Genomic DNA, 18,486 nt, shown 5'->3' on the forward strand with positions numbered 1-18,486 from the left:
GGGGTCCTGAAATTTACAATTTAAGTAAAGCCCCTGATGATCTTTCTTTCCACGTAGAGAAAATCACTGTAGTACCTGTGAGTCTGGAGAAGAAGATTTTTGAAATATTGGATAATTTTCCCTTTGGGGCCCCGCCCTGGCCCCAGGGGTGGGGGTAGGAATCCCAATTTTACAATTTTGAAGCCTCATCTACCAAGGATGATTCTGACCAAGTTTGAAAAAAATCCATCCACTGGTTCTTGAGAAGAAGTTGAAAATGTAAAAGTTTACGCACGACGCACGACGGACGACGGACGACGACGGACGAAAAGCGATTGGAATAGGTCACTTGAGCAAAGCTCAGGTGACCTAAAAACAATCGTGACAATCACATTATACATACCCGACTGAGGATTGTATCATGGTATTTATCCGATAAATCAAATATAGGATAGTCCCACTCGTTCAATTTATGTATGTGTAAGAGTTCACACTGGTCAATCGTATTCACATCATATGGAAGATGTTCATTACACGCACACTCAGCACTGTCCGTCCGGTCCTCCCCGTCAATAAGCGAGGGGAGTACCGGCACATGCGAAATGTCTTTTTTAACCTCTGGAACCACGGAAGGGATTTCATCAGGTTCGTGGTCATCCACGTCTTCTTCATCTGCGTCCTCTGCTGTATCGACGCCCAGCTCGTCCGCTATGTGAGTATCATGGACCACCTGGAATGTCAAAATACGATAATCCACATATGTGCTTCATACATAACACTTATAATTCACAGATGGCTCAGACATTACATTTTTTACATCACACAGTTCATTGCTACAGAGCACTTGTTTAAAACATCTCAAAGTTGAGAAAAATCTCAAGCAATGTTTTGTCTAAGGGAAATCTTAGACTTAAGGAAATCTCAAGAGTTGGGATGTTTTATACAAGCAGGGCCTGATTCTACTGAAGATTTAACAGACTACTGTTACTTGTGTTTAAGTATTCTTGATAAATACCTGGACCTAAGTCATAATCTTATTTATATTATTATTTATATATATATATTATTGCACATATTTTATTGAGTACTTCTTTTTTTTTACGATATAAAATGTTAGAATTTTTTTTTTAATATTACAACTCATTCCTGAACTATTTCCTCCTTTTAATTAATTGGATTTATATTTTATTTTTTCAGATTAAGATTTCTCATTATGAACTTATCTATTTTCTATTTCATTCTGAATCAATAAGAATATAGAGTCTACAATTTTACTTTGCATTTGTTTATCTGAGAAGATAGAAAGACATCAGAACAACACTAGAAGCTATTGTTATTTTTAAATGGTATGTAAAACATAATTTGAATTTATTTAATTTGTTTTATTTCAACACAGAATGTTGTTGTTTGTTTTTAGGTTTTAGGTTTATAGGTTTATAGGTTTAGCACTTAAAAGTTTTTATTTCTGAAAAGGGAGTCGTCTCCCCTGTCACATTTGGCTGACAATCACTGTGCTTACATGTATATCTCAAATATTTTTTTGGGGGGGGGGGGGGGGGATGATATAATAAATATTGCATAGGATGTCTAACCATAGTGAGGTCTCTACTGTTTGTTAGGGATTTATACAGATTTGTAATTTGTAGTAGGATTTGTGGCAGGATATGATTTCATAAAATTTGTACTTGAAGTGTAAAAGTATCAAATAGATGAATATATGTCATTTATTTTTATTTTTATTTTCATAGTTTTCATACTAGATACACTGGAACTCCTAACTATAATAAAGTGATTGTGAGAATAATGAAAGGTTTATATCAACAAAATAGTTTGTAAGCATAATAATACTGTGAAAGAAATAAAGAACCCCAACCTGGATAGAATATCCCCATGAATTTGTTTCACATTATATAGCCGTTGTTTATTTCAGCAGAATAAGTCTCATTCTGTACCTGACCTTTACCAGAAAATGTAATTTTGTCCATCAGTGACAATCTGTCAATAAAGTTGAGTTTTAATAGTTAATTTTCAAATATTGATGTGTATAGCTGGTATCTTCAGGAAATCAAATATAATTACGGTACCACCATTATTGGTTTCCGGCATATTGAACACCACAACTGTTTGTATCTCTTTAATTTATTGATATAGTCCGCCTCTTTTCTATCAACCGTGGACTCTTATTGGAAAATAAACATGTTTATCACAAGTTGGGAGGTGCGAAATGTAAATGTTATGGAGGGCACAGAATTATTTTCATATTCTCCCTGATGAGAAAAGTAGAATCTGACAACCTTAATGGAAGTTTAAGATCATAAATGTTAATTCTTTGTAACGATTCGGTCTCTGCTGTCGAATGTTGTCAAATTAATCTGGAACATTTTGGCTGACATTCAAATGGATTTTCTTCTCCTCTATAAATTTCAGTGAAGATTCACATACAGCTTTTTTTATTACAGAAATCAATAGGACATCAGAACGTCTAGCCTTCTCCCAGATTTTGATGAATTGAGACGGACTTCTTACCACATATTTCAGACTGTTCCTGACACTTTGCTTTACAGAGAAAAATCATTATCAGGTTCACCATAAAATTCACAACACTCTTTCCACTCAGAAACAAATATGATTTTGAAGTTAAGATGTCTGACACAAATGGTTTTCTTCCAAAACTCCACCACTACCTATCCCAATTTTTGGCCTTTATGTGAAACAAATACAGTAAAATTTCATATATAACAATTGAAGTGGTATTGAAGATGTTATTTTTTGTGTAAAAGGTAAAATTGCTTCACTTTTTCTTTAATTCTAGGTAATAATAAGTCTAAATATTATAACTTAAATACACAGTGATTTTATTATCAATCATAATTTCTACTATCATCATTTTTTTTGTAACAGCTGGAAACTTGTTAAGAAAAATATCCCTCATCTTTTTAAACCAAATATTTTAATCTGAGAAATTATTTACAACGCCTATTTTCAGAAACAAAAGTGTTTGAACAAAAAGTTCCAGTGTATGAAGTTTATTAATGAATCATGTATCATTAGTTACAAGTTATTATTGAGTCACTTGTATCTTTTATCCATGAGCCACTCTACTGTTGTGTAATTTGCATGTTTGGTCATTAAAAAGTTAAGCAACTTAGTCCCATAACATTTGTATAACTTGTTCTTGAGCTAATCACTCAGTATCTATATATTGTATTACAGAAGCACTCAACCTTTGCTAATGTTATTGATACACTTAATGTTTGTTAATGCTATTGAGTCACTCAACATTTACTAATGTTATTGAGTAACTCAACATTTACTAATGTCATTGAGTAACTCAACATTTACTAATGTCATTGAGTAACTCAACATTTGTTAATGGTATTGAGTCACTCAACATTTGTTAATGGTATTGAGTCACTCATTAATTCTTAATGGTATTGAGTCACTCATTATTTGTTAATGGTATTGAGTCACTCTTTATTTGTTAATGGTATTGAGTCACTCATTATTTGTTAATGGTAATGAGTCACTCTTTATTTGTTAATGGTATTGAGTCACTGTTTATTTGTTAATGCTATTGAGTCACTCAACATTTGTTAATGCTATTGAGTCACTCAATGTTTGTTAATGTTATCAAGTTTCTAAACGTTTGTCAATGAGTCACTCAATATTTATGAAATATATTATAGATATATATACTCAAAAGCATACTGAACAGACATCATTTAGTTCCAAATTACATAATATACAATAGTTTATCTTCAGGTCACTCAATATTGACATAATTTATAATTGGGCCGTTGAATAATGACATTGTATATAACTGCACCACTCAATATTGACATAATTGATAATTGAGCCCTTCAATATTGACGTTATTTATAATTGAGCAGCAACTCAATACTGACATCATTCATAATTGAGTCATTCAATATGGACATAAGTTATAATTGAGCCATTCAATATGGATATAATTTATAATTGAGCCATTCAATATTGATATAATGTATAACTGAGCCATTCAATATTGATATAATGTATAACTGAGCCATTCAATATTGATATAATGTATAACTGAGCCATTCAATATTGAGAAAATTTATAATTGAGTCACTAAATAATGATATAATTCATAAATGAGTTACTCAACATTGGCATATGTATTATATCAGTGGGTCATCCCACAAAAGTAAAACGTACCAAGAGTAAGTAAAATCAGTGATTCAGATGAGTCTAATTCAGAAGCAACTAAACATATTGAGCAAGCAAGTAACATATACCATAATAACAATCACAACAAAGCTAGAAACATAGCATTGATGCAATAGGAGAAATGTCTGACCAATCACAAATGGCTGGAAATGAATTGAGATGTATAGCTGATGAGGAGCTGTAAAAGTCACACTGATTAAAATGAACATTAGTGTTAGTGCCACATCTATATGTTAGGAAAACAAGTTGTTTGAAAGGAAATGTGTTATTGACTTTCTTCACTGCAATATTTCTGCCTATAATAGATCTAATATTTTTACACCTGAGCCAAAACTAATAGGACCTGCTTCGGGACCTTTCACCCTCCAATTCTGCAGTGTAATTGGAGTTCAACATTTTTGAAGAAAATATTACAAGCACCCAAAAAATGTGAAATTTATGTCTTCAGTTTTGATTTAAATCAAATTACCTACTAAGGATCCAACTTTTTAAAAGAAAACAGCACTGTTACACTGGTAATAACAACAATGTGTTGTTCTGACAGGATATCTGAATTCAATTAACAACAGCTACAGACTAGGGCCACCAGTAACATAAGTCCTACATTCAGGTTGGTTTAGTAAGACAACGCAGCAAACATTTTGTTGAAAGCATGCAGAGATTCTGGCCTTCGGGTGTGGGCTACCATGGCAGAGGGAGACATGTGACCTTCAACTCTGACCTTCCCAGGACGATCCTTACAAATTACAATTGTCACAGATAAAACTTTGAAAAATGATTACAATCACATTACCAATATCTCCTGTTTTTGCCGTTCCTTCATGATAAGGACTTTATAAACTTTTGCAAATAATACTAGTATGAATATAATTCCCTGTATAAACACAAAAGGCCCAATGGGCCTATAATCTCACCTGATTTTGGGAAAATTTATTACAGCAGTGTTGTAAGGTAAGAACAAATTCTTTACAACTAGAACACACTTACAAACCCTGGCATTTAATAAACTTGAGCATATTTATTCATTTTCTAACACTGCCCCTTATATTGGTCACAAACATGCAAGGATGATGATTTGAACAATGCAATTTACTTGGTTACCTGGTCAAACTCGGCTCAGATTAAATTTGGGTAAGTTGAAAGGAACAGATGAATTGTAGATTACGAGTTAAGCTCATAAAATCAGGCCCTGAACATAATGAGTTTGTGATGATTCAAGACTGACCCCAAACCTTCCACATGATGACCTTTCTCTTTCTGTGAGTAGGAATGAATTAAGGCGGATATCCATTGCCATATATATGAGAATGCAGAGAGGCATACTAATTGGTCATCGGCACCGGAATAAACCCATTTTCCACAGGACGTCCACTATGTATCAGCCTGAATACTGTATTATTAGCAAGAATATGAAATTAGCCTGGACATGGAGAAACATGAGGAAAATTTCAGGTACAGTATTTGTCACAAATTAAAGGGGTTTCACATACATTATTTGTCACACTAAGTGCCCTGGGTGTTTTACAAACTGAAGGGGGTACACATACAATATTTGTTATGCTAAGTGCCCTGGTGTTTCACAAATTGAAGGGGGGTTCACATACATTATTTCTCCGGCAAGTGCCCTGGGTGTTTCATAAATTGAAGGGGGTTCACATACATTATTTATCACACTATGTACCCTGGGTGTTTCACATTTTGAAGGGGGGTACACATACATTATTTGTCACACTAAATGCCCTGGGTGCTTCACAAACTTAAGGGAACTAAATCCAAGTTATATTCAATCCATTTGATGAAAACTTTATCAAATTTTCACAGGTGCCTTTTCTTAGATTTTTTGCTCACACAAAATATAGCCGATACATCTATAAATCTTTATCACTTACCTACTTGTATTTGAATAATTAGTGTAGATGTAGATAAAATACGTTTTGAATATTACTTTTGGTAATTTTGTTTACTGTTCATCAAGGTGACCAATGAGCCAGTTACTTGGTCTAAAAACTTTTCGAGTGACCAGTAACTAAAATTTGACTGGTTAGACAACCTTACATTACACAAATACATATTAGGTACAATGTACAATGATGAGATGATGATTTTCACTTGATTATGTGACTATGAAATTTTGACCCTGGCTTGGATCTCTAAGAGATATGACATGACATAAGTACATCATCACACACTGTTTAAGTAATTTCTATCTATAAAGTTTCATAAAATTATTCAGCTGACCTGACATTACGGAGATGATAACAGAAAACGAGATGGACAGTGTGAAACCTTGGAGTACCCCATTCCATTGTCACCATATATAATATGCTGTTGCAAAGACGTAAACTCTCAAAAACAACCTTACAGCCCCCTTTCCTCCCGGTACAACTCCATCAAGGAATATGAAGCAACCTCACTATGATATTAATTATTGATTCGTTCTTCAATCGTGTCTCAGGCATTGAATCTAATTAAATATTTTTAGGCAATAGTGATTAATTTTCATCTTCCAAGTATTACTCATTGAATTAGTAAGCTGGCTGTCGAACATATTGAAAACGTCTAATACCCTCCAATCTCAGCCAGACACGGCTGTAACACAATATTTCTTTCTGATTGGGCAATTCTGTAATCCAATCAGGAGTCGGGCAGAAACATATTCTCACTGTTTCCTACATTAATTGAATTTGTCAGAAGAAAATTAAATCTTGGAAGGATAGCACTCCAGGTAATCCTTATTAGGCATAGTTGTATCGTACGCACTGATTCAGTCTGCGACCATGTGCACTACCATAAACTGATGTTGGGCAAAATATGAAATTCTATCGTCAAACGAAATGTTTTATAATTTTCACATTTCAAAGAACAAGATAAATCATGAAAATATGTGTCATCTCAAAATGATGACTAAATGAAGTCAAGTCTTGCAAATTACTTCTAGATTTTTGAAAGGAAAAATATCTTCTGTAAGTTTTATTTGCTTTAAATGTTATTTTGAACCACTGTATATCCATATATGAAATTCTGTTTGCAAAATATCAGCCACAGCCAAAATCATACTATACCAGACCCTCTTGAAAGCAGTTTTCTTCCTTCCTAATCTATTTTGTTATGCAATATAATTATGAACATAGTTTGTCATTGAAAAGAAAACAAAACAATTAGCGAAATGTTCAAATTTAACAAAATCACACTGATGATTATTGAGGACATTCTTCTGTGGAAATAAAAAAAACTTAGCCTTTTCTTTAAACCTATGTATGAACGTAAACAAAATCACTAATTACAATGTGTATGGATTTTTCATGATAATTTGATGCTATTTTCAAATGTTACTGTAAATTAATACTGCCTAGTTTCAGTAGTAGGGCACGTTGGGGAGTAACATTGTTTGTGTAGAGATTCCCCTCCACTTGTAGGAGGACGGAGAGATCTATGATTTAGTGACGTTGACCTTGATTGGCAGGCGGTTTGGGGTTTGGGTTTGGCGATAAATTGAGGGAAATGTATAAAGTTTATTTTTATTTTTTAAAGCGCAATGAAATATGTTGGCAGTACATGTGAGGTGGCAAATTAAATGAGGTGCATTTTATCAAAGTGTTACTATCTCGACATGCCAACTCTTTTTTGAGAACTTGCCTTGTAGGTTAAATTTATGAATACTTGAATTATCAGTTAAAATGGTGCTATTTCAATACTGATGGTAATTATCAATGGAATTAATATTTGCAGACAATTTAAATTCACGACAGAGACTCGTTGTGTGTTAATTGATGTTTCAGGAAAAAATAATTGATTTTTTTAATGAAATACATGCAGTGACACACTTGTGGGTAATCATTGTGTCTTTGAAGTTGTATTTAAAGACAGGTGAAAAAAGAGATTGCATGTTATATGTATGATGCCTTCATTTGTAGTGATACCTCTGGTTTCCAGTTCAATCAATCAGTTACTCTAATTGGAAAAATAAACATCCACAAAGAAAGAACAACACAGACCTTCAGATTCAATATAATTTAAGAGATGTTCTGTTTCATGTACTGAATTCATCATTTACTGCTGTTTGTCTGTTTTCCAATCAATGAACCACTCTTTTACTCTCCTTTATTTAAACATGTGACCATGAAATCTTGTTGTTTGTGCAGTGTATTGTATTTTCAAAGGCAGCCAAGGAAGAGGCCCGGCAGGCCTGTATTGCTCACCTGATTGATTTTTTTTATTTGAACCACAACAAAATGTTTCTGCTTACTTGAGACCATGCTTGCTATCTCAGATTTTTTACTGACTCAATGAATAAAAAAAATCTTGGCTAAGAAATAATACTTAATTGGTTGAAGAAACTTTTGTCAAAATTGGCTACATGAAGAAGTAGCAAATGTCACATTTGTGTACGTTTTTTGTATAGTATTATGGTCAATAATTGTACATCATTTCAGGGGCGAAAATCAGCCAACAAATTTCGGCCATGGAAAATGTATTAAATGGAAACTTAAAATCAGCAACAGTTTATATCTATGAGATATTTGATTGGAGTTGAGATTGAATACATCACAGAACTCTCAAATGTTCAGCACTGGCAAAGCATAGGGTATGTTTGTTAACAACTCGTTAAACGACTCGTGTTTATTTAGGTATGACAGAAACAGCATAGAGTATATCTATGTTTTGCAAGGAAAGAGTATAGTTTATATATATACTGCATGAGGAGAGCATAGCGTATATTCCGGGCAGATACGTACATATATTATGATCATACATATGATGCAAACATTAAGTACTGGTACAGTGTGTTGTACCATTCAACAGCCTCGAGTGTTATGGCATTCCTACATCGACAAGGGCAACAGATAAATTTATCTCTTATCATATACATACAAGGGTGACCAGGGAAACAGATACTTTATCTACATACACTGAAAAGGGTAACCAGAGCAACAAATACTTTATCTACATACACTGAAAAGGGTAACCAGCGCAACAAATACTTTATCTACATACACTCAAAAGGGTAACCAGGGCAACACATACTTTATCTACATACACTCAAAAGGGTAACCAGGGCAACAAATACTTTATCTACATACACTCAAAAGGGTAACCAGGGCAACAAATACATTATCTACATACACTCAAAGGGGTGACCAAGGCAACAGATATATTTATCTACATACACTCAAAAGGGTAACCAGGGCAACAAATACTTTATCTACATACACTCAAAAGAGTAACCAGGGCAACACATACTTTATCTACATACACTCAAAGGGGTAACCAAGGCAACAGATACATTATCTACATACACTCAAAAGGGTAACCAAGGCAACATATACATTATCTACATACACTCAAAGGGGTAACCAAGGCAACAGATACATTATCTACATACACTCAAAAGGGTAACCAGGGCAACACATACTTTTATCTATATCATACAATCAAAAGAGTAACCAAAGCAACACATACTTTATCTACATACACCCAAAGGGGTAACCAGGGCAACAAATACTTCATCAACATACACTCAAAAGGGTTACCAGGGCAACACATACTTTTATCTATATCATACAATCAAAAAGGTAACCAAGGCAACACATACATTTATCTCCTATCATATACATAAAAGGTTACCAGGGCAACAGATACATTTATTTTTTCATACAATCAAAAGGGTTACCAGGGCAACAGATATTATTATCTACATCATACACCCAAAAGGGTTACCAGGGCAACATATATTATAATCTTCATCATACACTCAAAAGGTTAGCTTGAGTGATGGATTCTCCTTAATCCACCATAGCCTCAGAAGATCAACCATGCCAGGTGAACTATACCATTGAACACTGTACACAGAACACCAAGGGCTACCAGAGTGATACATACTTTTGACCGACACCATATGCTCAGAAGGATGACCTGGCCTAGAGATACTTCTACCTACCATACACTCAGAAAAGTAACCATGCAATCTGGTGACACTTTTCTTCTAAACTGTACACACAGAAAGTTAGCCACAGATGACAGATACTCTAGATCTCCTAATGCATCAATCTTATCTTCCTCATCTAGCTGTTCTACCAACCATCAATCTAATCCATTAAAATCCTATCTATCATTCTTCACCACAATTGGTATTTCTTAACTATAATTTGAGTCCAAAATCATAACATTTCTAATTTCATTCTAAGGTAAAAAGTTGACCTTGAGTTCCAAATGAATGTTTAAAATTTTAGCTGCAGTGATTTTAAAACAGCTGAATGACAGAAGAGATTTTTAATTAGATTTTCTAGTCTGATATACAAACTTTGACATATCACTAAAAGACACATGAACTTCGACCAACTACTGACCCCTACAACAAGGGCCAATGACCTAACAGGGGTGTGTTTCCAAAGCATGCCACTTACCCTTCTAAACTGTGAAGCTGCCTGAGATGAGGATGACCCTCTGTTGTACACGGGCCTTTTGGGAGGCGACCCTGATACAAGGTCATCAGAGGTCAGCACACTGTCACTATGATCACTGCTACTGGGAGAGTCATTACTCTCGTAATCTGAGGTAATGTTTAGCCTGCGAAGAGAGGTCATCTGCTGTTCTTTAAAAAGAGGCAGTTTAGATCGGTCTCCCTCATCCATGGCAGAAGGGGATAAGTCAGAATCTTCTTTAGTAGTACTAGTAGAATATGAACTGATATGTTTAGAGGAAGATAATGATGATGATGATGATAAGCTATCCCCCCTTCCAGTGAAACTTTCCAGTCCCTGGACAGAGGAAGCCATGCTTTTACGTGAAAATCGCTTGGAATGGCTAGATCCCGCAGGTGAGGGTGAAGCAAGAGAGAATGAGCGTGATTTTGGAATTGTTAGAATGACTGTTGGGGAGCTTGGGGAGGGGCTATTACTACGGCTTCCCACCGGACTGGAGGCTGGTGTTCCATCACGAGAGTGTCGGAAGCTTGAACTTCGGATCCGACAAGGTTCCAGCTCTAGCGTGGGCATGCCTGTTGCTGAGGTGGTGGTTGTCCAGGTACTGGTGGACATGCGTCGAATCAGGCTTGGCGGCAGACTCCTACGCATCTTCTGTAATGATAAAAATGAAATTCAAAATGATTCACAGTATCAAAGGTCAGGCTTACATGTTCTGCTTTTAAAGTCAAGATCATACTTTTTCAATGTAAGCGGTAATATATTAACACAACTACATGCAATGGCCACATAAGCTCATATTTTTGTATCAAAAGAAATTAAAAGGAAACCCATATTTCTTCATGCTATTTGCATGTACCGTTGTGCATCCAAATTTGGGAACCCTACGTTTAAAAAGAATAGTGCTAACACAGGTACCAGTAAAGGATTAATTACTGAAACTTCAAAAAAATTACCCCACTGAGAAATTTCAAGTTTCAAAGTATCGGACAATACTGAGGGAAAGTTTGGAAAGACATATCGCAGCTACACCTATTGTTATAATTTCAACCAAAAGGCACTATAGATAAATCTGAGTGTATCTCTCTGCATCTGATGCAAAAAGAAATCATATGATTATCAGCAGTACATTTGTGAGGAAATCAGACAAAATTATCTTCGCTGTTTCTGAAGACGCTACTCTTATTGACAAAATCAGGTCGTGCTTCTGTTGGATGTATAAAGGAAGTACAAAGGATCAATGTTTTCTGCTTCAATTTAAAAAAAGATCATAAGTGTGAGACCCAGTTACTCCACTTCATTCCTGTCATACTCAAACCTTACTGCAATTAGCTTCTGCACTAGGAGAGAAATACTTCAAATTTGTTTGATAACCAATGTCCAAAATGTACAACCTTGATTCCTGTTTTTTATACCAAATTAAAGTTGAAACAATTGTATAACATTGTAAGATTATTTATTTTTTATTACATATTTCACAAAATCATCCCCTTTTGGCCTCTTTCTGGAGCCTCTTATGACCTTTGCTCCATCATTTGAATAAACCTGAATTTCCTTTCATACCCCTAATGTGAAGCAAGTCAGATCTGGTTTGGCCTGTTAGAATTCTTTGTCGAAAATTTGTAGGCATCACTTTATCTTACATTTCCTGAAAGACATTTGTTGCGACATTTTATGACTGAATGATAAACAAATGCCCAAATTCTATTGAATTACACTGGCGTGCATTCACGTATGCTCTGTGATAATGACCGTCTCTTTTTATTCCTAATTCTTTTGTCGTCAAAATTAATCACGGTGACGAGATGTTCATCCTTCAGCGTGTCCCACATGATCCTCACAAACTGATCGATACTTGATGTCAATCTAATGCATATTTGATGAGGTCATTGAGAGATACACCAGGGTCTAGTTGTTCCAATGCTGGTAAGCCTAGTAAGCCGTTAACAGGAATCTTTCATCTAGAATCTTTCACCAAAATTGTTATTCAGTATTAATCTACATGCATAGGAATTCCAAAATGATTTTCAAAAGTCGCGATATACAATATTTTGGTGAATTTTGATATCATTCTCCAAAACAAATATTCTGAATAATTCTCAAAAATCCTCAAGAAAATTCCTAAGCCCTACAGCAAAATAAACACCTCATTAATGAGATCGCATCCTTATAAACAGCCTATAATGTCTTATTTACGTCCAATGTAACTCTAAAGCTATATAGACATTGAGTCTTATAAACATTGCAATAGCATGTCATAACTCCCTGTGTTATAACTCTAAATCCTTATAAACACCCCATAAGTTATAACTCTAAATCCCTATAAAAATTCCATAACTAAACTATAAATCCTTAAAAAGTACATAAGTTATACCTCTAAACCATTAAATTTTTATAGACATCCCATTATTCTGCAATTTTATAAACATCCTAAAAACCTCAAATAGCCATATAAACTTCCCATGACTGACTGTTGATAGCGAATCTTACAAAAGACCTCAAAATGATTTGAAACCAGAAATTGACTTGAAAATATAAAGAAGCAGTATTATTTCTTGGTTTTAATATATAGAGACATGAATAATGACCTCTTCTGTGTTGATGGGCCGTCAAGAATGCAATAATAACTATCATGCCAGTTTCAAAGTGTACTTTTGCTGAGTAAAGAAATCGGCTGAAATTTAAATCAGAACTTAAATGGGAATTGTGTGCAACATTGAGGAGAAGCCTACTTAAGATGTAGGTACAATGTTATTGATGAGACATAGGTTGTTATCGATACAATTACCGCTGACCGAGGTGTTGCAATAATCGACATGCTGGATAAACCAGATTTAGTTACTTTATCTTTCAATAACATGTATTATCTGAGGGAATATTTTCCCCATCAAGCAGTTACTTCCAATCAATATGGCAACCGATCCCTTGGCCCGCTTTGATCACTGATGATTGTTTCGGACAAAGCTAATCCCGTTTTCTACCTGACTAGGACTGGAAATGTGAAGGGTGAGGGAGGGACATGTTAACTAGGACTAGGGATGTGAGAGACGATTGAACAACAAGGAAACCAGAGGGGACAGCTTAATGGCACCCTACCTTAATCTGCTATAACATTCATCAAATTCACAATTGTCAAATCTAGGCTTAATGCAGACTGAACTACCTTACCATAAAATCTGGTTTTACTACATTATATGATATAATATCCTAACGAAACTGCCTGCAATATAAACAGTACTCAAAATTTCAAAATCCTAACATTTTCAAAAACAACTATGAATAACACTGCCAAGAATTTTATGTAGGATTATAAGAGGGAATTTCAACTTTGCCTAAATGGAGTCCATTCCTTGCTGTACTTAAACCTTTCACCACTGTAGACCATAATGGACTCATCCAGATCAATGCATTGTAGAGTCTACTAAAATTACATAGGGGTGAAAGGGTTAAGAGTCATTATTTGGCAGAAATTCTGTAATCATTATTCAAACCACCTTGATTGAATTTCCTACAAGAGTACAAGTAAGGATGTAAACCTTGGGTAACATGTTGGGTCGTTCCCCCGTGTACGGACTCTCCTCATTGTCAGAGCTGTAGCTGGTTGACTCGGTCAGGGACACCAGGGGACTGACTCGGGGTTTGTGGAACGACGAATGACTCTCCGCTGGTCTGAGAAGATTTCCCAGAGTTCTCAAGCCACTGATCACATTAGGTGGCAATGACACATCCGCAAGCATGTCCGTGATAAGACCATGGGCTTCTCCGAGGATCGCCGCTTCAAAACTGTTTGAAGAACACTGCAAATATAAAACAGGAGAACAGACTAATAACAAGCCAGAACACGTACCAAGAAATTGTGTATTGATTATATACTACATGTCTGCCGTACCTCCAGTTTGGTCGGTTTTCTAATTGTACTCTGTCTGGATTCTCATACCAAAACAAACAAGATAGTTTAGTGGAGCCCCTAAAATCTAGCCACCTTTCATTCCCCTGTAAAACTGGCTGGATTAGGAGACAGCTGCGTTACCAGCGGCTCGATCAACGAAGCTGGACAGTATTGCAAAAAGTGTCCCGATTGTGAACAATTCGTACGTGTGACTTTTTAAGCAATTTAGACCTTTCTTCAAGTTTTCCAGGTCCAGATTTTGGGAAAAAGTGCCTCAGATTTGAAATTTAAAATATTCACAACAGATTTAAAAACAAAATTGACAATGGCAAAACTTGGAACAATTCTTTATGAACCAAAATTTGAAAAATCCCTTCATTGAAATGAACACATTTTAATACTCTCATAATATGCATATTTTAATGAATATTGAAAAAAATCCAGGAAAGACCTTTTTTCCAGTACTTTTAAAACTGTGACTTCAATTTTAGCACTTTGCATGACCTGCATGAACCATTCTAGAGTCAAGCATAAAAAAAGTGTTGTTGAACATGTACAATGTTTCAGAATCTTCAACGAAAGATTGTCAGTGTATCCAAAAGTAATATTTGATATATCACTGTGAAATTGACCCTGGTTAATTAATCTTATAATCATAATATGGTCTAGTGGGAAATGTATTTAATGACAGTGTACAAAATAGAGCAAAATTATTTGTCCATAAAGTGAAAATCTACAGGAAAAAATATACCAAGGATGGTCGAAAAAGCATGCAACAAAATCTTTTTATATGCATCCTGCTTGCAGCTTTTCCATTAATTAGATTATTTTTGGCAGGTTTGTATTAACAAATCAGTTGAAAGCCAATTTCCAGAAAAGGTTGCCTGGTATATTTGGCGACACATTGCAAGACTAGCTATGGGACACCAGATTACATTTCTGGCAAAAACACATTTTTGAAACACGATATGCTGCCTTCAGGGCCAAGGATATGTACATTGAAAATTACATGGTTTACCTATTCCAGAATGATGCAGACCTAAAATGAATGTCTATTCATTAAAGAAAAGTTTACATTCTGATACATTCTGATGTGTTACCTTTTTTACGAACTAAAATATTTTAAATTTTAAATCTTTTTGCATTCTTCTTCACAAATGAATTCTTTAGATTTAATTTATCTATTCATATCCAACACAGATATAACATGGTAAGCCACATTGAATAATTCAAGAAGGACTTATATAAGCGCCTACCAGACACCTCTACATGATGGTCTTAAACACTTACCACTGCAAGTTATGTATTCTTCATACTGATTTCTAAATGTCTACTACACCTATATATACTGCGACACCTCACAGGTAGGTCCATGAAACTTCACACTGGAGGTCCTAGAAATGTTACAAAAGAGATCCAAGACACCTTACACTGAAAGTCCAAGACATCTCACACTGAAGGTCTAAGACACCTCACACTGAAATTCAAAGACACCTCAATGGAAGGTCCAAGACACCTCAAGACACCTCACACTGAAGGTTCAAGACACCTTATATGGAAGGTCCAAGACACCTAACATTGAAGGTCTAAGTCACCTCACCCTGAAAGTCAAAGACACCTTACATGGAAGGTCCAAGACACCTTGAAGGTCTAAGACACCTCACACTAAAGATCCAAGACACCTCACACTGAAGGTCTAAGACACTTCACCCTGAAAGTCAAAGACACCTCACACTGAAGGTCCAATACACCTAACATTGAAGGTCTAAGACACCTCACTCTGAAAGTCAAAGACACATTACATGAAAGGTCCATGACACCTCACACTGAAGGTCCAAGACACCTCACACTGAAGGTCCAAGACACCTTACATGGAAGGTCCAAGAAACCTCACACTGCAGATCCAAGACACCATACAATGGAGATCAAAGACACCTTGAAGGTCTAAGACACCTCTCACTTAAGGTCAAGGACACCTTACATGGAAGGTTCAAGACATCTCACACTGAAGATCCAAGACACCCCTTACATGGAAGGTCCAAGACATCTTACAATGGAGATCAAAGACACCTTGAAGGTCTAAGACACCTCACACTGAAGGTCTAAGACACCTTACACTGAAGGTCCAAGACATCTTGAAGTTCTAAGATACCTCACATTTAAAGTCTTAGACACCTCAAGGTTGAAGTCCAAGACAATGAGATACAAGACACCTCATACTAAAAGTTCAAATGCATTGCATTTATGGTCAAAGACATATTGCACTCGAGATACAAGACATCTCATACTATTGGATTCCAAATCAGCAGACCCTAGAGATGTAGACACCCCACAGACATGTCGGCAACAGATCCTACATTTCAATATTACTTATCACACTAAGGTTCCGTTTGTAGGCGTCCAACATCCCAGACATCACACATTAAATCATATACCTATTGTTATTGATAAAACAATTCAAATCTTTTTCTGCTGAAAAAATGTATTGGTTTTACTTGATGTATTTTCAGCAACCTCTTCTATGTTACAAGGAACACGCAGCCAACTTTTGTGTCTGGATAAAAAGAATGTTTAGAAGTGACGAAAAATATAAAATGTGAGTCTAGCAATGTATTGAAGCTTACAACAACATTCAGTTCTAGTCTGACTAGACCAGGAGGAACAGATGTAACTGTTTTAAGGTAAAAGATTATTAAGGTCATAGGAGTGTATTGCTAAGCGGAAATAGAAAGTACATCTCTAGTTGAAAACCCAATGTAGGGAGACAGTTTCACAATTTCCGCATATTCTAATGTTTAATATAAACTGATGAATATTGTGTGTTGTTTATTGACAGAACAGTGTGTTCAATCCAGGCATTAATTCAGTTGTTTTTTAATCAATAAGTCACATGTGTCCATTTTACTGTACTTCAGGAAACCAGCTACCTATTTCACTACTGTGAAGTTTTTCAAGAACAATAACTCTTACATGCAATTACTATGTGTATATGGTTTTATCATAAAATGTCAATTTTTAATTGTTTATAGATAATTGATTTTACACAATATCAGCATTTATGAAATTGATATACAGTAATTGCAATACCTATCTATGTCAGTATCATTTTTATTGACATTATTTGGCAAAAAATTGTGTGTTTCAAAATTTACTCTTTTTTACATGAATTTCCATTTAAAATCCTTAAAATTCTGACAACCTATATTTTTTTTGTGGCAGAAAATTGTCTTTACTTCAAAGCAATATAACTACAAAATTTGAAGAAATACTACTGAGATATGGTGACACAATTCTATTATCTTAATAAAATACAACAGGCCAGTAGTAATTGAAGTGAAGTGCGAAACAATGCTGATCAGTGTCTTGAATTGCTTGATTTGTAGAACTTTTTTCATTGAATACAAACACTTCAGTGACAATTTAGGTCAAATTAAAAAGTATGCTGCTGCCGATATATATTGCTCAGGCAAATCATGTATAAATATATTAATGATACAACCCTGATTTGCAATATAGCAATAAATGACATTGCTACACCACTAGCATCTAGATATGGAAAGACTTATTATATTTATGACAAAGACCATTTTATATCTCAATAATTTTTTATCATTTTGAATATTGCATTGAAAATATCAGCAAATTCAGAAAATACATTTCAACATTTGGAGGAAAAGATAGTGACATAACTTGGTTTTTTTTAAATAATGTAAAAGTATGCCTAAAGTTTGGCTAAATTGAAAATAAGCAGAGATTCTGTCAAAATAATTAGAGTGAAATACCTCAACCTGCACTCTGTTAGCAATATTAACAATGTTTTTTTTATCAATGACATGGACACATCCTCCTACATCAGTCATACTGTATTTTATAATCATTGATATCGAGTGTGAGGACTGAGTTATAACATGTGAGGCCAACAAAACAGCAGAGAGTGAGAAAGTGTATACATGTCTCATCAAAATTTTGGTAAAATAAATCATCATA

General features: G+C 34.9%; 1 protein-coding gene across 4 annotated transcripts in view; it reads right to left on the reverse strand.

The window, feature by feature from the left end:
• LOC110456878 (cGMP-inhibited 3',5'-cyclic phosphodiesterase A-like) overlaps positions 1-18,486 on the reverse strand; it is an 84,907-nt gene that overhangs the window by 22,511 nt on the left and 43,910 nt on the right. For 3 of the 4 annotated variants that reach the window (XM_021507908.1, XM_021507907.1, XM_021507905.1), the window contains exons 2-4: positions 14,147-14,407; positions 10,593-11,264; positions 383-709 (exon numbers count right to left, since the gene is read on the reverse strand). In XM_021507908.1, coding sequence (XP_021363583.1) covers positions 383-709; positions 10,593-11,264; positions 14,147-14,407 — 1,260 coding nt within the window. The remainder of the gene's footprint in view (positions 1-382; positions 710-10,592; positions 11,265-14,146; positions 14,408-18,486) is intronic. The other variant, XM_021507909.1, reaches the window with a different exon arrangement.

This window comes from Mizuhopecten yessoensis, unplaced genomic scaffold (assembly GCF_002113885.1).
Source record: "Mizuhopecten yessoensis strain PY_sf001 unplaced genomic scaffold, ASM211388v2 scaffold8937, whole genome shotgun sequence".
Lineage (NCBI taxonomy): Eukaryota > Metazoa > Mollusca > Bivalvia > Pectinida > Pectinidae > Mizuhopecten > Mizuhopecten yessoensis.